General features: G+C 40.7%; 1 protein-coding gene across 2 annotated transcripts in view; it reads left to right on the top strand.

Moving 5' to 3' along the window:
* RANBP17 (RAN binding protein 17) overlaps positions 1–25,850 on the top strand; it is a 231,505-nt gene that overhangs the window by 159,440 nt on the left and 46,215 nt on the right. For both annotated transcript variants that reach the window (XM_036314166.1, XM_036314165.1), the window contains 4 exons: positions 7,683–7,786; positions 13,437–13,525; positions 19,376–19,483; positions 21,614–21,696. In XM_036314166.1, the coding sequence (XP_036170059.1) occupies positions 7,683–7,786; positions 13,437–13,525; positions 19,376–19,483; positions 21,614–21,696 (384 nt within the window). The remainder of the gene's footprint in view (positions 1–7,682; positions 7,787–13,436; positions 13,526–19,375; positions 19,484–21,613; positions 21,697–25,850) is intronic.

Raw genomic sequence — 25,850 nt, 5'->3', positions numbered from 1 at the left:
TTGAGAAATATTAAATAACAAGTAAATGAGTTGAATAAGAAAGGAAGACTATTCTAGAAATAGCTACTAAAGATAGAAGTAAAAATACAGAGAAAGGAAACTTTCCTTTTCTTTAGTAATAATAACTAACATGTTTACACATTTACAGTTGGCAAACCATTACACATACATTATACTGTTTGATCCTCAGAACAGCCGACATGAAATAGATATTACATTGTTTACCTGTTAGACAGGTGAGGTACAGAGATTAAAAGACGTGCCCAAGGTCAGTCATGTACATTGTAGCCCTCTGACCACACATCCTCATTCACTTTTGCTAAGCTGTTACTTCACCTTTTACTTCTCAATCAATTAAGAAAAATAACTTTCTTCTTCATTTTTAGGTGAACTATTTGAACAGAATGATTGATTTGAGGCTTGGGGGCAGTGAGAAGAAGGGAGAAGGGATTACTTTCCCAGCTTCTATCAAATAAACAGATTCATGTTTATTTGCCCTATATAGGTATATTACAGCCCTATGATCAGTGAAAGTCAAATAGTTTTTAAAATGTGTCCTTATGTCTAATGATTGGGCAAAGCACGTTTTTTCTCATAGATAAAGGAACACAAAGGGCGATAGCCAGAGGATCCAGCAAGTGAGAAGCTTGATCAGAAGTAGCTAATGTTTCTCATAGGTGGGAAGACTGCATTGACATATCACTTGTATCCATGACTTGGCAGAGACTATCTGGAAAGTAGACGTTGGGGGTTGGGGGGCAATAAGGGGTAAAGAAGCAGCTGGAAATACTTGGAATCTATAATGAGATCATTAAGACTAATTAGCTGGCCCTGTAGGCAGAAAGCAGCCCATTAAGTCCAGATCCAGTTTTAATAACTTACCTGGTTTTGAGGGTAGAGTCCAGAGCACTCCAGGGAATAAGGTGCCTCAGGGATGAAACTGGAAGGTAGCTTTCTTAGGGAAGGCATACACTAGTCTGCAGTGGGTGCTGGAGTTTTCCTCTGGGAGCTAAAATAAACATTCTGGTTCCCTGGGGAGAGGAGTTAAAGGGAGCCTCTGTTTTTTCATCTGTTAAATGGATATATGTCCCTTGAAGAGTCATGCGGCTTAAGTAAGATAAAGATGTGTGCAAAGGGCCTGGGACAATTCCTATCACAAAACAAGTACTCCGTGTATATTAATTGAGACACAAATATTTATTGTCAGCACTATTAGGGACACTGACTGCCCCTGGGACCTCAATACAGTGCAAGTTCAGTGCCCATACTGCAGCTGCTCTACCCTCAGTGCTTGGGCACAAGCTGAGGGCACCTTCGGCTTCCTGCCCTGCCTGAAGCCACAGGTCATTTCAAAGCCTGCCAGGACTCCGGGGCAGTTTGGAAGGAAACTGAAATGAAAACCCCATTCTGGGATCTAGCTAAGCACATTTCTCAAGATCTGTTGTCTAGGGCGTTAAGGTGCTGTCCTTGGAAGCACTGGCGAGGAAGAGCGGGCGGTGTGGGCCTGCACGTGCGCAAGGGGCCACTCTTCCGAGATTACCCCAGGGATTGGTTCTAAGTGGATTCCTTTCTCACTCGCTGCCTCTGGATCTCCTTGTGTCTCTCCTCTCAGTTCTCCTTAGTTGGAACAGAGGCATTAGACATTTACTGACTATATTAGTTTCCTGTTACCACTGTAACAAATTTGATGACTTCAGTGTTGCAAATTTATTACTTTGCAATTCTGGAGATCAGAAGTCCGAAATGGGTCTCAATGGACTAAGTCAAGGAGGGCCCATGGCCCTGTTTCTCCAACAACATCGGACCAAGTCCTTCTCGTGCTGCCTTCTCTCTGGCTTCCCCCCGGCTCTCCTAACACTTCCAAGGACCTTTGTGATTACATGGGGCCCACCTGCATAACCCAGGATAATCTTCTATTTTAAAGTCCATTGATTGGCAACCTTAACTCCTTTTGTCATAGAACCCAAATATTCACAGATGCCAAGGATTAGAAGTAAATGGACATCATTGAAGGGCCATTATTCAACCTGCCATATAGTAAATCCTAGTAACTATCATCATAGTTGGTTACCATCATTTATTATTACCATGATTATTTCATTACTTCTCCTTGGCCACGCCCCAGCCACCAGTAATTCAGTTGCTATTTGCATTTGAATTTGAGGAAATGAAATTTTCACTGCTCTTGCATACATTTCAGGGGGTGGTGAGGGGTAACCAAATCCTGATTTTTTTATTGGTGGTGGTTTTGGGGGGTTGTTTTTTATCTTTTTGAGATTTAAATACCATAAAATCACCCTTCTAAAGTGTACAGTTCAGTAGTACTAGTATATTTAGGATATTCACAAAGTTTTACAGCCATCAACACCTAACTTCAGAATATTGTTATTGCCCCAGAAAGAAGCCCTGCTCCTTAAAGTCGTCTCTTCTCATTGCCCCTACCCCCCAGCCTGACAGCCGCTAATTTACTTTCTGTCTCTCTGGATTTGCCCATGGTAGGCATTTACTGTCAATGGAATCCTATAACGTGGCCGTTCTGTCTGGCTTCTTTCACACAGCATGTTTTCCAGGCTCACCCATATTTTAGGGTGTATCAGTACCTCATCGCTTTTTATGGCTGGCTAATATTCCTTCGTATGAACAGACCACAGTGTGTGTCTCCGTTTATCACTGATAGCAGTCGGGTTGCTTTTTCCTTTTGGCTGTGCGATCTTTCTGCTATGAATGTCGTGTGTGTGTTTTTGTGTAGACATAGGCTTTCAGTTCTCGGGGGTATGTATCTGGGAGAAAATTGATGAGTCAAGTGGCAATTGTGTGTTTAACTTTTTGAGTAACTACCAAACTGTTTTCCAGACTGACTACATCATATTATTATTGGCTGCAGTCAAAACAACAAAAAATGCTAATAGCTATCATTTATTAAGTGCCAAATACTAAGCAAAGGGGTTTACAGATATTTTCTTATTTAATCCTTACAGCTAACTTCGTGAAATGCAGTAGTCTCTCCTTACACGTGCGGGATATGTTCCAAGACCCGCAGTGGAAGCCTGAAACTGCAGATAATACTGAATCCTATCTATACTATGTTTGTTCCTGTAATACACACCTGTGATAAAGTTTAATTTATAAATTAGGGTTAGTGAGAGATTCACCACAATAATGAATAATAAAATAGAACAATTATAACTGAACAATGTACTGTAATAAGAGTTATGTGAATGTGGTCACCTGTGTCACGGGACCCCTTGCTGAAGTCTTCCTGTAGGCTCTTTGCTTTCTGGGGCACCACGTCACCATTAATCAGAACACATTTTCTGCTCATGTCTTCCACCCACAAGTTTAATGCCTTCTCCATCTTAAGCACTCATCATGCACTATGAGTGTAACTTTTGCTGTTTTGAGGTCTAACAGCATAACTAGCACGAATTTCTTTTCCCTTCACAATTTCATGGATAGAACATTCATTCTTTTTTTTTTTTTTGAACATTCATTCTTATAATAGTCTAGTGACTCAATGCACAGATTTGTGCACATTGAAAGGAAATTAATTAGAAGGTGGCTGGCAGGGCAAGACTGGGCTAGACGGGCCAGACATGCCCTGGAGCCAACCTCCCATGGTCCCTCCCCGGCCGACTGTACCTGGTGGCACCAGGGCTCAAAAGGCGTCTGCGGAGTGAGTGGGGTCCCTCCAGCAGGTGGGGTCCCTCAGCCTGGCCTGTGGGGATTGGGCCAAAACCAGCTCTCCGACATCCCTCGAGGGGTCCGGGAGTATGAGAAGGCGCTCTGCAAAGTTGTTGTACAGGGTGTGGAACACAAACACAGTGGGCCGTAAACCAGATTCGGGGCAACAGAGCCCCAGCAACAACATATAACCCATGGCCGAAGGTGGAATTGCGCGGCCCTACAAGGAATTGGGCTCCCTCCTCTCTGGTTTCAGGGTGCGTCACCCAAGAACCGCTGCTGCCAAGTCATTGCAGCTCAGCAGCTCCTATGGTGAGCATCTGCCCCAGTGATAGTGCATGTCATGGCAATCGGTCAGAGGGAGGGACACTTAGTATATTAGCCTTTTATATATATATAGGTCTTAGCAACCTCAGCATATGATATTTTTTCTTTATTAAGTCAAGAACTTACACTTCTCTCTGGTATCTCCAAATTGCCAGCAGCACTAATCCTGTACTTTGGGGTCCCTATTAAGTAAAATAAGGGTTAGTTGGACACAGCACTGTGATGCTGTGATAGTAGATCTGACCAAAGTGGCTCCTGAGTGACTTGTGGATGGGTAGCATGTACAGCAGAGATACACTGGACGAAGGATGGTTCACGTCCCAAGCAGGGCACTGCAAGATGGCACAAGATAGCATCATGCTTCTCAGAACAGCATGCAATTTAAAACTTATGAATTGTTTATTTCTGGAATTTTCCATGTAGTATTTTTGGACCTTGGTTAACCACAGATAATTGAAACTAGAAAGTGAAACCACAGATCAGGGGATCTACTGTAAATATTATGTCTCTTAATTACAGAGGAGGACACTAAGGCTTAGATGAGTGAAGCGACTTTATCCAAAATCAGGCAGCTAACAGCAGGAGAACCAAGGTCCAAGCTTAGAACTTTCAGAGCATCCACTCCTTCCTGCACCCTCATCTGCCTGCAGTGACCATTGTCACTGTCCTTGTGCAATTCTACATTTAGGAAATACTTTAGGGAAAAAAGAGGACATATGTAATACTTTCAAAAATAAAGATTTTTTTTAAAAAAAAATACTTTATCCTAGAGCAGTAAGATTATATCCTATATAATAAAGAGGTAATATACAATTGACCATCACGCCCTCACACAAGGTGGCTGCCCCCATATGGGCACAAGATGACCGCCACAAGATGGCTGGCAGGGGAGGGCAGTTAGGGGCGACCAGGCCAGCAGGGGAGGGCAGTTGGGGGCAATCGGGCCAGCAGGGGAGCAGTTAGGCATCAATCCGGCTGGCAGGGAAGTGGTTAGGGGGTGATCAGGCTGGCAGACAGAAGCGGTTAGGGGCTATCAGGCAGGCAGGCAGGCGAGCAGTTGGGAGCCAGCAGTCCCGGATTGTGAGAGGGATGTCCAACAGGGATCGGGCCTAAACCGGCAGTCGGACATCCCCCAAGGGATCCCAGATTGGAGAGGGTGCAGGTTGGGCTGAGGGACACTCCCCCCCAAGTGCATGAATTTCATGCACTGGGCCTCTAGTAGTTTAATAAAGTGTGTGTATTACATATTTAAGGGTTTGATAATGTTTACTTCAATTAGTTTCTGTATTCTATGTCAGGTGTTAAGAAAATAAGGGAGTTTTAAAACTCACCTTTATTGAGCAACTACTTTTCATTCAAATACAGTATTTCCCTAATATTTGCAGGCACTGTTGTAGGTGCTAATACTGTAATACTGGTACTACCATTACTGTTTATTGAGAATCTTCTATTTTTCATGTGTTATAACATTTAATATTCACAATAAGCTTAAAAGTTAGGTATTTTCATCCTTATTTTGAAGATGAGAAAACTGAGACTCAGAATGTCCAAAGTTAACTAGTGGTTAACTAGGCTTTGTTTATGCAGAGCCTTCCCTGCGTGATTCTCCTTCACTGAGAAACGCAAAGATGCACAGTCTCAGCTCTCCGGAAGTGAAAGCAAAGATGATGTCAGTAATTTACATACACATAAGAATTTTATCTCATTCAATCCCCAAGGTAACTCTCATCAAACAGTGGTAATGGTGGAATGATGTAGGTGGTATTGTTGGTATTGTTATCAGCTATATGCCCAAACGCTTGCAATTCAAGGCCTACTGATAATTGCAATCTGTCATAAAGTCAGAGAAAATGCTATGGGAATGAAGGGAGAAGGGGGAACACGGGCAGTGAGACTCGGAGTGCTTACAGGGGAGGTTAGCTCAGACATTGGGAAAGTGATCATTTGACCTGGGCTTTGGAAAATAAGAATGGCTTCTCTAAAGCTTTCTAATGTTGTCATCAGTTGTCTGAGGGTGTATCTAAGAGGAGTAATTTGTCACATAGCCATTGACAGAGCAGGGATTATAATCTGATCTGCTTTACCCTTCACCTTGGATCCTGGCCCTTGTCCAGAACAGCATACCAGGAAAGATTTGTTGGTCTTTTGACATCTCTTTGTGAACAAAGCTAAGTCCTGGTTCTGTTTGACTCTAGAAACAGATTATGTATGGTTAAAGGGAAAAGAAAAGCCGCAAAGGACCGGGGTCAGCCAGGTCACCTGCTCCAAGTCAAAAGATGCCGATTTGCCCTACCTGGTTCAGTGGATAGAGCACCAGCCTGTGGACTGAAGGGTACCGGGTTTGATTCCCATCAAGGGCACATGCCTGGGTTGTGGGTTTGATCCCTAGTAGGGGGTGTGCAGGAGGCAGCCGATCAATGATTCTCATCATTGATGTTGCACTCTCTCTCTCTCCCTCTCCCTTCCTCTCTCTGAAATCAATAAAAATATATTTGTATATTTTTAAAAAGATGCCAGTTCTGCCCTGATCTGTGTGTGTGGCCTTGGACCTCAGTTTCCTTATCTGCAGAATGATGTATAGGCTAGTGTTTCTCAAACATTTGTATGCATCTGAATCACCTGGAGAGTGTCTTCAAACAAAAATTGCTGGACCCCACCCCTGAGTTTCTGATCCAGCAAATGGGAATGTCCATCTAACAAGTTCTCAGGTGACGCTGATGCTGTGAGGCCAAGGACCAAACTTGAGAACCACTGGTCTCTTCTCTGAGATCGAATTTCCTCTCTAGTGCTCTATTTAAAAACTAACGGCATAGAAATCAGGGGCCTGGACCATATAGTTCCACCTCCAACTGCATATGCTACCGTGAGTAAGTCACTTAACCATCCTCTGCTGTGTCTTCATCCGTGAATTATGGCTCTTAGTTCCCTGTGACATAGGATGAATGAGAGAGTCAACTCCTACTTAAAAGAAACCACTTTTGAAAGACTACTTCATAAATTGTCAATTGTGCATATCCATGTATGAAGACTCCACTTTGCAGAATTTTTGAGGAAACCTTTAAAATGAAAAAGCAATAGAAAATGTATCTCCTCCTCTTTTCTATAAAGAAAAGGAAGTTTGATGTAAGAGGAAGTGTACCCATGGAGAATGTACTTAAAATCCAAATGACCCAGGAGGGACCTCATCCTATTTGGCAGATAAAAGTTTCCCTGCCATCTAGTTAACAAATTAATAAAAAAGAGCATAAATAAAAGGGAATAATAACTTAGAGCTGAACACCTGAGTCCGTGAGCCCTTTAGGGCCTTGGCACCCAAAGAGAAGGGGAAAGATCCTTGTCTCAAAGGCTTTGAAAGAGGCTTTCCTTGGACATTAGGGAAGCTCTGGGGGCCCTAAGAGCGAAGGGCTGACATGCCTGGGGCATGAGTCTGTTTGATCCAATAAAGAGCCAAAAAAAAAAAAAAAAGTCTGGTAAGTAATTTTGCTATTTCATTTGGTGCAAAAAGAGAAGGCAAAACGGAATAGTCAGTGAGCCAAAGCACAAAATGGGCAGGATGTGAATGCAGGCCGACCCTTCCCCAGACATTTCTCCGCCTGCATGAAGCGCTCACTGCTGAGGCTCACACACAGTAGCGTGCATTTAAACCATGGTGACCCTTTTGTGTTTTTTGATAGGCGAAGATGAGGACGAATTTGAGAATTTCATGCTGCCTCTTACAGTCTCTTTTGAAACAGTATTACAAATATTCAGCAACAACTTTAAACAAGAAGATGTGAAGGTGGGTTTGTTTCCAAACAGGAGGAAAGGCAATTTTGTTCATTCTAGAATCTCCAGGTCCAGAAGAAGGTGCTGCATGTCCACGTGTGCTCTGTGCCTCGTCCGCATCTTGTCCCTAACTGCATGTGTCTTTCTGTTGTACTTTTCATATAAGTGTTGAAGTTAATGGGCTTTGAGATCAGCGATGAGTTGGGACAGTAAGTTTACGATTAGGTGACACAGACTTGTCTCTCATTGCAGTTAATGTCTTTAAAAGAACATTTCTCGTGGGCACACCACTTTAAGCATCCCTGTTCTCTCATCTACCCTGAACTGTATGTTTCAACATATTGATATGGAAGAATGCACAAACATACACATGTTAAAACACTACATCTCTAAATATTTTTTAAACAATTTATATAAATCAAGACTTTATTAAATGGCTAGGCATATATGTATAAATAGGAGCTGGTCTTGAAGTATTGCATTCTTAAACTGAACAAAGTGATTAGGATAACTGATAGCTAAGTAAGGTTTTTATGTGCCTGTGGGAGCCATATTAGGATTGATTTGACAAGTCAGTTCAGCTGTGGCAACAGTCATAATATCTAAGACAACATTATGTTTTATTAGTAAAATCCTTAAGTGTAGCAAGCTGTTTGTGACAAAGCAGCCCCATATTTTAATGTGGAGGATGGGGAGCACAGGGTCTGCTCAGTCGGAAGAGCATCTTCTAAAATTATAATGTGTCCGGGCCGTATTAAATAGATTGACACTGATTATTATTTGTAAGAAAGGAACGTAGTCCCGAAAATGTAGGCACCTTTGCTGGTGATGCTTGAGTTATATTTTATCGTTATTTGAAATAAGTTGACCAAAATATTAACCATCGCTTTGCATGGCTCCTCTTCTCTCTACAAAAAAAAAAAAAAAAAAATTCGCAACAAGACGCCAACTAGAAAAATAATTGCCTTTGATGATTATTTTAGGATAATTCTGCTACCAAAAACTAATTAGTTAAATACTGTACCTTTTAATTTGAAATAAAGTTTTTGAAATTAGTATTTATCAGCATGCAATAGTCACAGAATTTTAAAACCAAGAGAGACTTTAGAGATTTTCTTTGCCTTTATAGTTTTGTTGAAATTCTACACCAGTTTCTATGCAGGTAGCTGTGTTTTTCAGATGTGTCACAAACATTCGTGACCAACAAGATCTTTGCAGCTTTAAGGTAGCTATTGCTTTATGTCAAAAAGAAGCGAGGTTGAAAAACACCATCTTTATAAAAATTCCATCTGTCTCATTGGAAGATTTCATTATGTTCCAAGTCCACTTTGATGTGAGCCCATCCAGTTTGATAGAAACCATCTTCCTCGAGTCATTTTTAATGGAGTTCCAGTGATATATCCCTAAACCAGCAAGTTCTTAACGACCCTGGAAAGTGACTGCTTGATTACACTTTAACGGTATTTGCAAATAAAATCACAAGTAATTAAGGGGAAATCTCCAGGCTTTTGAGCAAGTTTGATGCATGATAACTGCCTGATTCAGCTTCATCTAGAGTAATGCTGTGTAGGCAACAGCTACGGAGATCAATAGCAACGTAATGATGGTGGCAGAATTAAGTGAGTAACCTGAGAACTGTGCCTCAGAATGCATGCAGCTGCCACGAACCAGGGCCACACAGTGCACTCCGTGCTTCCGTCCTAAATGTTCATCAAAAGACGCCCTGCAGGAAAATGGAGTTAGATGCTCTTTATTGCTGATCGTGTCTCTTGCCACATTTATCAGGGAAATTGGATTAGCAGTTGGCAGCTGCAGGTAGACAAGATTCTGCAGTGATTAAATATGCAGCTTGGCTGCATTTGTTGTGACAGACCTTTAGTAAATTCTACTGTAAGCACCATCTGTCTAATTTGTATAAAGAAAACTTGGTGCTTTAAGCCACCAGTGAAGAACTAAATCTGTTGCTTTATCATAAACAAAACTTTTGCACTAAATGCTTTTAAATGTAATTTATTAGGTTAGGGCTATTTTTCTATCATGATGAATAAATAATACATGCAAAAGTGCTTTCAGGTACTTCATTTTGCAAGGACTAGAGATAAAAACGGTTCGGTTTTGTTCTTCAATAAAGTATTTAGTATTCCAATCCACAGGAGGTGATGCTGTTAAAATATCTCTATGAAAATGCCTCGGGACTGCCATATTCATTTAATTTGCAACCCTTACCAGGATTTTCTAACTCCCTATTTATAGATATTTTTCAAATGCAGATTTCAGGATGAACATAAACATTAAGGACCAATGTTGCCAAATTGAAATATGGTTGTGAGGGGAGGAAATGCTGCAAAACCCTTAAATTTATAGCTTTGTTTTCTTACTTAGTCCTAATAAAGTTGAAGAGAACATTGAATTTTTGTCTTAGGTTTTTCTCTTCAAAGTAAAAGGGGGGGGGGGGTGCTATGACAAATCCTGGCTCTAAAGCATTTGTTTAAAATATATGTTTTTCCCATATATTTGGGTCCGTAGTAAAATATAGTCCAATACTCCCCTGACTCGTGCATCATTTTTTATTTGACCATGACATCATCAGTTTTAAGGGAAATGAATGAAAACTTCTCAGAGGAAGAGGAGCAGTTAAATAGGAACCTGCTATCTTTAGTCCCTTCGTATAAACTCCACAATGTTAAATTATTTAAAATCCCTGATTTTCAGCATGCGCACATTAAAAGTTTTCGCACTAAGTGCCAAATGTTGCAAACAGCACTTTAACAGAATGATTTTGCTTTGATCCCTGTAGCAGTTCCTGAATAATTTATCACAGGTTATTGCCTTAATTCTGGAGAGGGATAGAGCAATAAAGGCAGATGAAAACACTCCAGTTGAAACACCTTGGGGCCTGCTCATTCCTCTGACACGGCTCTTTTGTTGGAACTATTTAGAGGTTATTAAGATGTGTCTCCAGAATTAAGAGTATGCTTTAAGGATGAAGACAGCCATCTTAATTCTAAAGACAAAGCACAATGACCCTTCACCTTCTTTTTCTTTGTTGTTATTATATAGTAGAATTATGAGGATAATATTATAGCTGCCCCCAGTAGTGCCACTACAGTAAAGGGTCTGTCAGACTTTCCATTAGAAACCCTGTTTTGGGGGTCAGGGTGGAAGGAGCCGCATTTCAGCTGTTTCCCAGCCCATCCGTCTCACATTTGGCACGCAGACAGCTGTTTACCGGGCAGCGGACTGAAGCACTGAGCAGTTCTCCGTGGGCTTTCCAAAAGGAACCTCAGGGTCCGATGCCCCAGAGCTAACCCACTCCCCAGAACACCCTCCCCACAGACACAGCGCCGCTCACTCTTCACATCGGCCAAGTGCTGACCAACCGCAGGAGAAAGGCAACTGTTCAGATCAAGCGCTCTGTACTCTTTTAAATGAGATGGTGAGTTGTGGCTCCTCCTGCCCTAAGTTACAGTCGGATCACCTTTCACTCAGACGGTTAGTAGCCTGGCTGAGCTCCTAGTGAACAGTTTTCCAGTCTCACACCAGAACTGGGTATGTTGTGGCTCTCACGAAAATACTCCCTTAGTGTTATTTGAGTGTCAGTATAGCTAAGCATAGTACTCATGCTGTTTGAGATAAAAGATACTGTTTGAGCTTAAGAAATCTGTTTCTTATGTTAACACTGCGTTTTCCTGCGGATCAAATCTATTGAAAACATACATTTAGTTATTTCTTAGTGCTTTCTCTACTATGTAGTAACATTTTCTAAACTTCAACATAGATAGAATTTCATAGATTTGAGTCCATTAAACCATGTCTATTAACTTGGTGTCATTTAAGGAAGAAATTTATGGTGAAATAAATAATAGCATTTTTGTGTAATGAGGATAGTCTAAAATATTCTAAGAGTCGTTTGCATTGGGCACAGAGAAAGTAACTCTTGGCTCCTCTTGCCTAATTTAGAGTTGAATGGTGAGTGCCTGATACATATGTGAAAATTTAAGATAATATGAAGAGTAGCCTGTGATCTGTAAGTGTACATAGTAAAGGTAGAGCAAAAAGACCACTGTAGTAGACCACAGAGCCAAATAGTCTGAGTCAGATTGCTCCAGGAGGCTGAGAAACGTGGGAGACTGAGAAAGAGGGAACAGGTACCAGGTGCTGGAAATAGGTTGCACAAAATTTAATTCATCTAAAAAAATAGCAGGTCACATGAGAGACCTATACAGGAGGCCAACTGGTCACAGAAAAACAAGGACTGGTGAGATCAGGAGAGGAAAAAGAGTAAGTCACTTAAAGAAGCAGAAACAGGGAGTCAGGGTTACAGGTTCAGAAATTCAGATAAGCGTCATTCTATAAACTGAGACAGCACAGAAACAATATCCTCATAAGCAGCTTCCAGCTGCAATGACCTGTTAGGCGGGGTGGCGGAAAGATCAGAAATTCAGACACGCCGACAGAGAAACTATTACTTGGTACTTGGAAATGTTGCTCAGTCATTAAGCTGAGGGTCATGATTCACTTCCAAATCCTTAATGATAATTTAAACACCTTCCTAAAGAGGTTTTCATTTATAACCAAGGCGCGAGGAAAAAGTAAATCTGGTCAAATGAAAAGTTCAGAGAGCATTTTCTGGCGTATTTCCACTGAAACAGTATCTTCAGAAATCACAGTTGCGGATCTCAATTATCCCACCCCCTTGTTTTGCAATTATGTTTATTTGTGCTCCTTGTTCTGACATTCTAGCATCTGTTCACGGGTTTTCTGTTTCTCTTCCCATGAATCATCCTAAGGACAGCTTAATTAAGCATCCAGAGTCCTAGTTAGATCTCTCTTATTTTAGAATCAAGTTTTTGTTTTTCTAAAACAAAAATATTTATAGAATACTTAGTATGCATCAGGCTCTTGTTAGGCATTTTTACATAAATTTATCAAGTTTATTCTTCACAATTCCTCTGAAAGAGTATTAGCCCCTTTTATAGATTAGAAAACTGAGGCAGAGACTGATACATTGCCTTGCTTTAAGACTTACAGCTCAGAAGTAAGGCTGGAATTCAATGTCAAGTCTTCTGACATGGAATGTAGAATTCTTCCCTACCCTCCCCCCCTTTTTATTTTTTATTTTTTTTATTTTTTTGCTTGGGAAATGTGAGTTCCTTTCTTGTTACATCATGGCACAGCAGGTCACCTGGACAGTTGTACTTTGTCCTCGGTTACTCACGATATTTCTGAGAGACCTTTAGATGCCAGTGTACTTCCACGGTAGACTTCGCTTTGCAGAGTAGAACTGATTTCAGGCGAGCCGGTGTTGTTAAGACTTCCTATTATTAAATAATGTCTAGACAATGTGCATTTCTGTTTTGTGCTGTTATCAGTCCTCGTTTTGCTATTTTGGCATTATGCAGAAACAAAATGTTTTGCGAATCTAACTCCCTATAATATTAAAATTATGACAGCTCGGTTTATAAGAATCAAAGTAGAGTTGGTCAGCAGATTTCATGGTGTGTTCGTTTAAAGTGTCTATGGTTTTCTGTAGAAAGGGATCTGAGCGAGACATTTTAGCTAATGAATCAAAATCAGATATGTGGTCATTATTGCCTGATTATTACTCCATCTGCTCTGTGCTAACGTGAAAATCAATTACTGTGTCTCTTTCCCACTGACAGCGTATGTTGATCGGGCTGGCAAGAGATCTTCGAGGGATTGCCTTTGCACTGAACACAAAGACCAGCTACACCATGCTGTTTGACTGGATGTATCCTTATTACACTGTGACAATACCAGCTCTGTGCACAGAGGGATGCCAGGCCCCTCGCTTTCGCTTAATAGTATGGCACAGTAGGGAAGAGGAAACAAAGCTAAATGAACTAATGTGTAATCAGCTAAAAATTACAGCACAGTGGCAGCCGTGCAGATAACTGAGCAGAGCGTTTGGAGACCCAGCTCAGAGGTCACTTTTTCGGGGCCATTAAATATTGACAACTTAAAAATCACATCCCCAAAGGATTGTTTTTGTTGGGGTTGCAGGCATAATCGGGCTAACGTCTTTAACTCGGGACCAGTGCAGCCTACCGTTCGGCATTTCGAGGAGATTTGAATTTCTACTCCATCTTAATTAGGGCTGAGAAGGTCACTTTATCTCTTAGAGGCTTAATTCATCATGCTACAGTTTTTCATCACCATGAAAATATTAATGGACATGGAAAGGAGGAAATAAGTGGTCAGGATTTTTCATTTGGTGCATGAATTTACCTTGGCCAAAGCTTAGTGCAGACAGCAAAATAAACAGACATCCCCCACAGAAATGTCTCATCACATAGGAGTGGAAATAACATGGGCCTTAGGGTCAGAAATCCCAGCACCTCGCTTGTTGTATAAACCTTGGCCAGTCATTTGCCCACTCTGAGTCTCAACTTCCTCATCTACGAAAGGAGACATCCACAATCACGGCTTGTTATGACCATTCAGATAGGTAACGCACTTTGCGTAACATCTGAAACATGTTGGGTAATCTTAAATGGTTATTGTTAATATTGTTTTAATAGTATTGTATGAATCCTCCTTGACCCTAACAGGAAGTGACCACGTACACAAGTCGCATACGTGTAATATAATATAAAGTTGCCGTGCCTTTATGCATGGAACCATCAGAGAACAGAAAAATTCTCTGGCTTCAAAGCTATTTTGTTTTTTAAGTTGTACTGCTTTTCAATTGCTCCTTACAACCCTTATCCAAACTTCCTTCATAAATTGTAAAAGAAACTTCTTTAAGGCAGTCTGATCCAGCTACAGCCGAAATATAACCGACAGGGAACCTGGGCATGTTTTAGGGAAAACTCTCTCTGTATTTTTTAAATTAACATTAATTTGAATACTGACCTACATTTTACTGTTAAAACCTACTTCATTAGATTTCTATGCCCATAGAAGGTTAGAGACAATGTTCCATGTCATTGAGGAATCGTGTGTGTCTGTATCAGCATACAAAGTATATGTACAGAGATTACAGATTTTAACATGGGAATTCATATAATTCTTAAACTATGAATGATAAGTTGGAATTACATATGGCCCTTTTATTTCTCTAAACATAAATAGAAGCTCATAAAGTAAAACTTTCATTTATTTGAAAAATCATAAAATCCTAGTTTCCTCACTTTAAAATTGATGGTCATCTTAAAACCCAGCTACAACTCTAGGATGTCCAGCAATTGATGTTTCGTGTTTTCCTCATCAATAGTCTTCACCAAGAGTCAAGGCAGAACCTTCTCGCCGAAGGTCAAAGAATAAAAATAGCTTCCGTAATTGATGCTGCCTAAAATTTATAGAACATACTGCAATTTAAGTTTTTAAGGAAGGCTGCTGTCCATTCCCTGACTTAGCTCCTTCTTCTTGGCACCTATTTCAATGGTGAAACTTTTGTCCAGCAGATGGCAGAAAATAGCAAATGGAAAACCTTGGGACTTAATGTTTTGTTTTGAACTAGAAACCATTGTCTCCAGCATTTGACCAGAGATGTTGCAGTTATTAGGGTCCAAGGCAGAGCGTGAAGTGTCAGTTATGCAGGAAGTTGTGTTAGGTTGCCAGACGGGTGGCTTGGTACAGGCCTTGCTTACAATAATCGAGTTTCAGTAGCAAATCAGCTTCCTTGGGAAAAGGCCAAAGGCTTTTCATAATTGTATTGACAACAAAATGAATATGATAAATGGTATTCATTCAGTTGAGACAAGATTTATAGTTTTCCTTTGGGCCAGGATGAAGAGCAAATATTTATAATAATAGTAAAATTTGTTTAAAAGTTACATTATTTGATCATTCAAAAAGGTTTATTAAAATATTTCGAAATACTTTAAGCAGTTTCACGTGATATAACGTACAGAAGCTTTCCAAAGTATTCTAGTAATGTAAAAATGAATAAGAATATGATTTAAAAAACATGGATATGAAAGTCATTTATTCTTCCTGAAATATTGATATGTCAAACCGTCAGTGGTGATTCCCACATTACTGCTGGGGAAAGCTTATTTGCCTTTTATCCACATAAATGTGTGTTCTTTAATTTGTTATACAGTCCTTAGCATGCAGAGGAATCATCCTATAAGAGCACATGTCATCTTACAGTCAAAATGCATTTTATTTATGGTGATTATTTGATAAAATGCTATTTTAGTGGTTAGCTATTTAATTCAAAAACATTTCTATAAATACTGACTGCATTAACTGCTACACGAACTACATTGCTCATCACTCTGTCCTTCCAAAACTAAATTGCCTGAAACTCCACAGCAACCATGTTGACAAATGGTTCCGCTGCTGGAGAATTGAAGAAAAATTATTGATAATCCTTCTTTGCTCCTGTTGTGAGAATGCAATAGGAAAGCCCCTTACCTTGCAGTGTTAAGTCACCTTGTTTAAACATTCCCAGATCACATTTAGACTGAAGTATCAAAAATCCAGAGGGAAATTGAGTGGGGAAGGGGGGGAAGCGGGGGAAAGAATGTGTATGATGCTATTTGCTCATAGTCTTTTAATAGTCATAGTCTGATCTTTGAGTCCACTGTTTTCCAACCCGTCAATCAGTTGTGTTCATTAATATGCATAAAAGCATGCAGAGGCAAGGCCAGATAATGAGCTGTGTAGACGAGCACAAACTCTGGACTGGAACAGTCTTAGATTCCAGTCTGGTTTCACCACTTACCTTGTGAGGTCTTGGGCACGTTACTTAATGTCTCAGAATCAGTGTTTTCTCCTGTGGAACAGGGCTAATAACACCGACCTCACAGGTGTGTTGTAAAGTGAATGAACTGACACAGGGCCTAATACAGCGCCTGCACAAAGTAAATGCTCTACCACTATCGTTTAGTTCTGTTCCCTAACAGGGATGAGACAAAGCAGTCCCATTTGCTCACTTACTCAGCAGATTTTGCTAAAGTCTGGGCTAGGTTTTATGAGGGATATAGATTACTTTGGATCAAATCCTACCCCCAAAATGATCTTACAGTTTAATAGAGCTGGTTAGATACCTACATAAGTGACTATAATAAAATATAAAAGGTGATAGATGCATTAAAGATACAAATGGAGTGATTACATTTAGCTAGAGAAGCAAGAAAGGTCGTATAAAGGTGAAGGATCTTATCAAATAAGTAGGATTGGACTGCTGGAACTGTTGGCTGGAGCACAGGTAAGGAAGGGCAATAGTGGAGAAGACGTATTGTTATACAGACCACTTCCTGGTTAGAACTAAAGTTGTCTGGGACCCTTGAATATCAGGCTAAGGATTTAGGTCCTTATTCCATAGATAGTACAAAGCAATTGATTGTTTTGATTTACTAACAAAATCAGAATTACATTTCAGGAACAAAATAATGATCAATATTTTGGACAGACTGAAGTAGGGAAGAAAGTAAGCCTGAAAAATCGCTGTTCAGCAAGCATTTTTTTTTTTTTTTTTTTTTTTTTTTGGAGTGCTCTGTGCCAGGCATGGAGACTGAATAAAAGGGTTGCTTTTTACAAGAATGAATAGAAGAGTGCTCTTTAGAAGCCCACTCTAGTGGGTGTAACAAATAACTAATAATCAATGTGTTGTAACAAAAATGCGTGTAAAGGACCATGTGAACATATGAGGAAGAGACTGGTGTTTCTGGCAAGAAGAGTAGGCTTCCAGGAAGTGAAAGTTGGGTGAGGCGTTGAAAGGTAGCGAGGCAGGCATTTGCCAGACAGAAGGGAGAAGAGTGGCTTCCAGCGACATCTGCCTTTGTGAGCAAAAGTTCAGATGTTTCACATCCGTGGAATACCTTTCAGAGAAGCTCTGAGCTGGCAGGCCCTTTCTGTCCTGGAACCACATTCTCACACCCTTACCTCCTAACAGTTTTAACGAGGTCTTTTGTTGTCTTCTGGTATATGTCGATGTTTTCTCTATTATGAAGTCCCGTAGAGAAAGAATTATGTTTTCACTCATTTCTTTTTAGGGGGGTTGATGGAGGTAGCATATAGAAAGTACTAATAACTACTGGGTTAATGGGTGGATGGATGGATGTTGTCAAGAAGCAAATCTCATATTCTTTTCATTTTCTTATATTTGGCATCTTACAAGGTAGCATCATATCCTTAATGTTTGTGTTTTTCATTTATGTGATGTAGGCCTTAGGAATTTATTGAGAAGATCTAGGTGAAAGCAATTCGATCTGTGCCTCTTCTACCCAAGGGCCCCTACTGTCTTCCTCCTGTCCAGGTAGACGTAGTCCTCACAAGGCCACTGGAAAATTAGGATTGGGTTCCGATTCTCAGTCGGAGTCTGGCATTCTCACTCTGAAGCCCTTTTAACCTCCCTGCTTGGCAGACCTCTCCTCTGCTTCCCAACATCACTCATTTTCTCAGTGGCAGTCACCTCTGTCAGAAGCATATTAGAATTGGCACCACTCTCATTCCACACAGCACAGGGAGCATCCCCTCCTGTCCCCCAGCCTTATCCCATAGTGAATGCAATATGCTCTGAGAAATAGGATGGTCCTAATGCCCTTAGAATGCCTTGCAAAGGGCCTTGTGTGCGCTTATGATATTCTTAGATCCTGAGAGTTGGGTCTTTCCCGTTTTCTGATGAGCCTTTCAGATGCTTCCTCCCCAGTGATCACTTCATTTGTGCTCTTACGGTCTCAGTGGAACACTGGTATAGAGGAACGGAGACGAGAGAGTTGGCATCAGTGGATTTGCAGGGAATTGAGAATGGCTGAACCTAGATCGGGTAGGAGTACTAGGAAACGAAACTGGATGTAGTCAGGGACCACATCTTAAAGGGCCTTGTATGCTATGCTAAGGAATTTGACATTTATTCTAAGAGCAGGAAGAAAATTGCTATTTTTTTCACCAGGGAGATCTCTACCCATATCACACAGAAAAGGAACACCACCAAATGATTCAGTTCAGCACTTTTCATCTGCAACAGAAAGACAAGTACATTGGAAAACCTCAGAAAGAGAGCAACTTGGGGATTAGGAAAAGGAAATGAAGGCAGGAGCATAGTAAGTTTTTTTCTGCTGCAGTTTTAGACCTTAATTTGATCTTTATGTGTCCATTTGGCAAGGAGGAGGCCAGTTGTGGGTTAGAGCCATTGAAGCTGTCAGTTTTCCAAGTTCTGATGGTCATGGTCATTGACTTATCAGAGACATAAACTCCTTAGTTGTTGAGGACTTTTGAGAATTTCTCTTCGGGTGTGTGTACATAGCACTACCTTTTAGCAACACTGAGTAGATTAAAAGTTACCCAAAGGTTTTCTTCAAACTAACATCCCCAATGTTCCTTGGAGTTACAGTGGGTCCAAGCAGAGCAGGTCAACAACTTAAAAGAAAGAATGTATGTAATTTCTAAGCTATGAGATAGATAACATGTGATTTATTATTACTATTTCCCTCTACTTTTATATATTTTAAGAATTCATAATGAGCAACTTAGTCCTTAAGTAGTTTAATACCCAAGAAACTCTTAAAATAACAATTAAAATATGTTTTTATCCTATTAACTAAATTTGTTTTCCTTTTAAGGGGCACTAACTTTCAGGAACAATCTTTCTTTTGACACTTAAGTTCTTTAACGGGCTTTATAAAAGGTACCCAACATATCTTCCCCTTCTGCAGAAGGCTATTGAGCAGTGGTATGGAGAGCCAGCATGTACCACTCCCATCTTAAAGCTTATGGCAGAACTGATGCAAAACAGGTAAGAGGTGTGATGGGGAGTGAAAAACAATCTATTTGGCAGCAGTCTCCAGACATCAGAACTTATTGCCTTATGTGTGTATAATCAAGGCTTAGCAAGAACCCAGGAACCCAAACAAGATAATCAGTAATAGCAATAGAATTAGAGACAGGCTGAGTCCTTCATAGAGAGAGAACACAGTATACTTAGGATCTATGGAGCTGGGAGGAAATTGAAGACTACAGCTACCCTTGTTTAAAATAAGCCAAGACACAAAATGGAAGAAGGCCAGACATTTTAACTGTTTCACTGCTTAACTGCAATTCTGTAGAATTTTAAAGCAGGAAAGAAGTTTCGAGGTCTCTGAATTGAGATGCTTCATTTTATGGATAAGGGACAGAGTCCCAGGGCAGTTCAAGACACGGTTTGTCGCAAGAGCCCTGGGGATTGTCCTGGCTTTGATTTCTAAGTTATCCTTCTTCCTCTTAGGAATAAGGTGCATGTATATGGGTGATTTATGCCCTCAAATTTTTCATTTAAACGGCGACTACAACACTTCCCAGAAACTGCCTGTGTGACCTTATAATTTGCATAGACCAGCAGAGATTCAATAACTCTGCAGATAAATATTAACAAAGATGTAGCCAAAAGAGAAAGACTGCAATAAGCTCATTGGTTTACCTCTTTAAAACATGTCATTGTGAATATGGCTTAGCACCAAATTACCTGTCACTTAGCCATCCTGTCTCATCAGCTCCTCTTTGTAATCCGCGTGCTGGAAGGGAGATACTCAGACAGGAGTATGGATTGCCGCTTTAATTTTATCTCTGGTGCTGAGATTTCATAGCAATAATTTAAAAAATTTTTTAAACAAGAGGTGGAAAAAGACCTGGCAAAGAAATAAATGTGAGTATTACTCTTTTGAAAGCCGTTTTTGTTTTTAACCATTCTCATTGGTGGCTTACCTTCTAAAGGAAAAGTAGCTCTGTGTTTTATATCAGAAATTTAGTTTTTATTCAATTATAATTTTTTCAACCAGATAATTGATATTATATATTACTGATAAACATGTTATAATAAAGGAAGAAGCATTGCATTATATATTGTGAAGTATTTTCTATCAGCCATAGGCAGATCATTTATATCTAGCACAGTTGTTTTAACAACTACCTAGTGAAAATCTGTAATCTCAGAAAATATGTTACCTTGTCTGTTCCTCTATAATCAAATGTGAATTATGTCTCTGCATTTTTTTTTTATTCAGGAATTATATACCAACAATCGGATGTTCACAATAATAAGTTATCATTGGACTTTATTCTAAAGCATTTTGAAAAAGCATAGAAAAGCAAGGATTCACTCTATTCCTGACTAACAGTCCTTTAGCAAATGTCTTTGCTTTCTGATATTTCTTTAAGCTGGTTTCATATTTTTGCTAATCCTTTTAGAAATACATCATTTTCAACAGCACAGCCGCAAGGCATATCGGAGCCACCTAAAGCCAGAGTGTGTTAAAAAGCAAATATTGTATCAGGACGGCGTGTCCTGTGCTCTGCCCCACAGTTCTCCCACCTCTCAGGAGCCAGGGAGGCAGAACTGCCCTCATTTGGAACCTCTGGGGTGCGGTTTTCTTGACTTGGGCTGTGTGCAGTGGCAACTATAGTATGGATGTAATTTCATGTGTTTGGAATGTGCTTGAAGTAGCAGATGAAGCTAAAGGTGCCTAGGTTTCCTGTCACTTTAGAATTTATTTTTAAAATGTGTATTGGATACAACAAGAAATCTCAAATGTAAATCTCTATTCAAGTATCTATATAAACTTACACTTACACACCTGGGGCTTCTGTTATTATCTATCAGCCACTTTGCATGGAAAGAAAAGGGTAAGAGGTTTGTAATAGAGGATGTCAGGATACTGTTTGGACAGGTAAAAAGTGAATTCTTTGAGTCAGCAAATAAGTGAAAATAATTTTTCATGATTGTCCTAGTATCTTTGTAGAGAGAAAATTAGCATATGTATTAATGGAATGGCACTTTCAAACAGATAATTGTACTGCCGCTACTTCTAATAAATGGAAATGCTGTGCGTGTTAAGCTTGGATTTGGTTTCTTTATCTGCACAGAGAGTCTAATTTTTGCTATATTTCTTAGATCCCAGCGTTTGAATTTTGATGTATCGTCTCCTAATGGAATTCTTCTCTTCAGAGAAGCTAGTAAAATGATTTGCACTTATGGTGAGTATCTCTCTCCATATTTGTCTGCAATATAACTTTATCTCTTTGGAGGAAAGAAAGATGTTTGTTATTTTGTTATTTTGAACTTCATATCTGTATGCATTTGTGAGGTGGGTAATAGGAGTGCAAAAAGCCAGGTAGCTATATATTGGCATCAGGAGAAGTAAGCAGCATGCCTCTGACTACATATCATTCCTGACCACCTTGATGAATTTCTTTTGGAGAAAACTGCAGTGTCAGTAGGCAAAGGAAATGCACTAGGCAGAATATTGAAAAGTTATAGCATATTTGAAATTGCTAGAAGTTCTATCAGGGACTCTGCTGTCTTGGGTGAAGGAGTGCCTAGACCAGTGTCACCAGCACTGCATTTTGAGAAAATATCCTGGTAAAGAGCAGTAAATACTGTGCTGTAGGGACTGTGGGGCATGGCACCCCTGGAATCAGAGTTCAGTAGTAAAGACTGTCCTATTCAAACTTGGTAAGGTGCTGGAATTGGGCCTTAGAACAACCATAAGCCCTAATGCTTACCAATTCCGACAGCTTCATCAGTGAAATTCTCAACTCTGGACCTTTCTGTAGCGGGGGGATGGGGCGGGGGGGGTGGCTAGGGTGGGTGAGAATCCGCTGACTGAACACCAAGCACGGGCTGGGCCCTGGCAGTGCCCGCTCTGGGCCAGCTGTGTCCTGCGTCCTCTCTACTCCGTGCTCTTCTTTGTGGCCTGTCCTTTTTACGTTCCCAAATCAGTAGCCAACTCCAAGTACATCTGCTCTCAGAAACGGCCTGTGATTCTCGTGCATCTTTTTGAGTACCTAGAAACAAATTTTACAAAATCCCATAGAGCTTCTTTATTTTGTGTTAGGGGACAGGGGGGCGGACACGGGGCGGGGTGGGGGGGGGGGCAACCATTAAAAGTATATTACTTTTTTGTTTTTAAGTAAAAGCCCATTTTTTAAAAAGGCAGAAAAACAGTTTTCTTAAAAGTGTTTTACATTGATTCAGAATATATTCTGGGTCCTGATCTGTATGCATTGTAGGCCTCTGTTAAAAATGCTTTGTTTTAATTGTACAGTTGATATTTAGAGTTGGAGACTGTAATTGTATGGAAACTACAGAAATCACCTCATTAAAGACTTGCACTCTATTATTTCATCTCTGTCCACAACTGTGTTGCCACAGCTTTTGCAACCCTTGAAAGTGGACACATTGGAATCATAGAAAGTAGAAAGCTTTACCTCCTAAAGGTTAAAATGGCCCCTTTTTAAAGTTCTCAATACTGTACCACACTTCCGTGCGTGTCCAGTTCCTTTCAATGTCTTGTTATATAGAGATGTATGTCCGGACCTTTTTCCAAAAGCATGATATCTTAGAAAAAGCATAATGTTGGAGATTAAAAGATCTGAATACCAACCCTTACTAACTCCATGACCTTCAGTAAGACACTATACATTTTTGTGCCTGGTTTTCTCATATACTATAAAATTAGGAATCCTATTGTCCCTCTGTATCTCGGGGAACTGGTCCCAGGACCCCTCAGACACTCACATCCACTGGCGCTCAGATCCCTTATGTACATTGGCATAGGGTATGTGTATAGCCTACGGAGGATTTGTAGATAGGCTACAGCAGGGTTGCCTGAACGTCACTTCCTTCACATGGATTCAAAGTAGCGCTCAGTGTGTGGCAAATTCAAGCTTTGCATTTTGGAATTTCTGGGACTTTTCCCCCAGTCATTTTAATGTGTTTTTATTGATTTCAGAGAGGAAGGGAGAGGGAGAGAGAGAGACAAACATCAATGATGAGAGAGAATCATTGATCAGCCGCCTCCTGCACACCCCAGCTGGGGATCAAACCCGCAACCTAGGCATGTGCCCTTGACCGGAATTGAACCCAGGCCCCTTCAGTCCGCAGGCCACACTCTATCCACTGAGCCACGCCAGCAAGGGCTTCCCAGTTTTAGATCCCAGTTGATTGAATCTGCAAGTGCAATACAGAGGGCCGTAATGAACAGCACCTACTGACCTACTCATCTAGTCTTGGGTGAAAGGTAGTTAGTGGAGGAGAGAGCTCGGCATGGGCTGTGACCTAGAAGAGGGAGGTACGCACTGAAATGCCTCTCCTTGACCCAGCGCTGCTCCTCGCACTCAGAGTCCCCTGGCTTTGGACGGGTTCACTGGCCATTTCATGTCACATTCCTGTGCAGGGATGCCTCCTACTCAGACCACATTGCTCAGCTTCCTTCTGCCGGTAACAAGTGCTGGGTTTCCGTTTCCTTACTTTTAAAAGGAAGTAGTATTTTCCATTATGAAGCAATGTACATGTAAGAATTTCTTAGTAGTCGATAGAGCTTTAGCTATAAGAATGTCAGATTCCTATTACAAATCACATTGTATCTTTCGTTTCCCTCTTTCTGGGTCCAGGTTCTTGCACTAAGTGTCATTTTTTCCTCTGAGGCTTATTCATTACTGCAGATGGGCTGGTAAGGGCAGTGGCATCTTCCTCTGACAGGATTCCTGGACCTCTAGAACAGTGTGTGTCCAGCGAGCGACAACAGGGGGCCTCAGAACAATGCCAAATCTGTGGGCTCCAAAGCTGCCCAGTCCGCTCTCAGGTTGTCTGACATAGAAGAAGGCAGCACAGCAAAAACTGAGAAAGACAACTATGTAAGGATTGCTTTGGAGGAAGAACAAGAGGAGACAGAGGGAAACAGGAAGGGAAGAAAGAAGAGAAAGGAGGTGGAATGGAAGAGGGAAAAAAGACCTTCAAAGCGTTCTGGAGAAGTCAGGTGTTTGCTTACCCGGAAAAAAAAACTAGGAGATTAGGCTAAGGCTCTGCTTCTCAGTTTAGACTAATAATAATGGTAACTTCCATTTTTTTAATCAGCTATTATGTGCCCACTCCTGCCCTAGGCCATTTGACAGACGTTAGCCCATTGAATCCTCAAGTCTGCCACTCACTAGTCATTGGGATTTGATTAAGTTGCTTAGCCACTTTTGCTTCAGTTTCTTGTTAAACAGAGAAAATAATGCCTACTTCATTAGGTGATTGTGAAGATTCAATTAGATTATGCATGAAAAGCCCTTAGAACAGTTAGCTGCTATGATTATTGTTAGGAAGAAACTGGAGCTCATGGAGGTTAAGCGATTTGCCAAATATTACAAAGCTAGACATAGCTGAACTGGAATTCAGAGTCTGAGTAACTTGAGACAACAGCCTTCCATATTTCTTATTGCCACTTGGGAGTTGCCAAAGGAAGATTATACCTTGGATGTTTATGATGAAGCACTGTTCTTGTAAGTATGGCGATTTCTGTCCTAAAACTTGAGGGAAATCAAAGGCTCAATAGAGAAATGCCCTTCAACTTTGTCACCAATGACTTTTACATGTGCACTTTACATAGAATAATAGAAAAATATCTCTCACCTTCATTGATTCCATTGCTGACCCTGTCAGCCAGGCTGATCTTGTCTGTCTTTACTCTCTGTAATGTTTCATTACCCATGCTCTTACCTCTGGAGATTCTAACATGCTCACTGGAGCGAGACCATGTGGGTGCCATCCAGGAGTCTGGAAGGTGAGGGAGAGAGGAACTGGGAGGGCACGGGAGCCAGCATTATTTATTTCTTTGTGAGCCAAGGCGAAGGAAGGGGAAGCCCATGGAGGGAAAGGGCCAGAACATTCTGTGATCCCTTCTGTCCCCATCCGCACTGGGCTTTTTCTCTGCTCACCTCTCCTGGGCAGTATTTGAGTAGCCAGGGACTGGGGGAATGCAGAGCAGGAAGACTCATTTCCAAATGCACCTGATTTGCTACATATTTTGTGGGATACCTCCACCTCCCTGCTCAATGAGACTGGCAGAAAAATAATACTTTTGATATGCTGTTTTATTTATCTGCATTCTGTCATGATATACTTTGATGTAAGTTTTTAATTTTGCTGCAGCTCTCAGCTGCTCTCGCCGTTACAGCTCGGGGTCAGCAATGAGGTTAGCCACAGTAGCACAAAACAATTTCCTGTTCGTACAGCCCAGGTAACATTTGGATGAGGATTAAATTTTACCACATTTTCTACTAGCCCAAGCCTATTATTTCTAATGAGTTTTAAATTGCTTCAAGAACATGTATTTCAAAACTTAGTGCTATGATCCGTTCAGCCC

This window comes from Myotis myotis, unplaced genomic scaffold (genome assembly GCF_014108235.1).
Source record: "Myotis myotis isolate mMyoMyo1 unplaced genomic scaffold, mMyoMyo1.p scaffold_m19_p_6, whole genome shotgun sequence".
In the NCBI taxonomy this organism is placed as follows: domain Eukaryota; kingdom Metazoa; phylum Chordata; class Mammalia; order Chiroptera; family Vespertilionidae; genus Myotis; species Myotis myotis.
The sequence above is the reverse complement of the archived record's forward strand: the minus strand, read 5'-3'. Positions and strand labels throughout refer to the sequence as shown.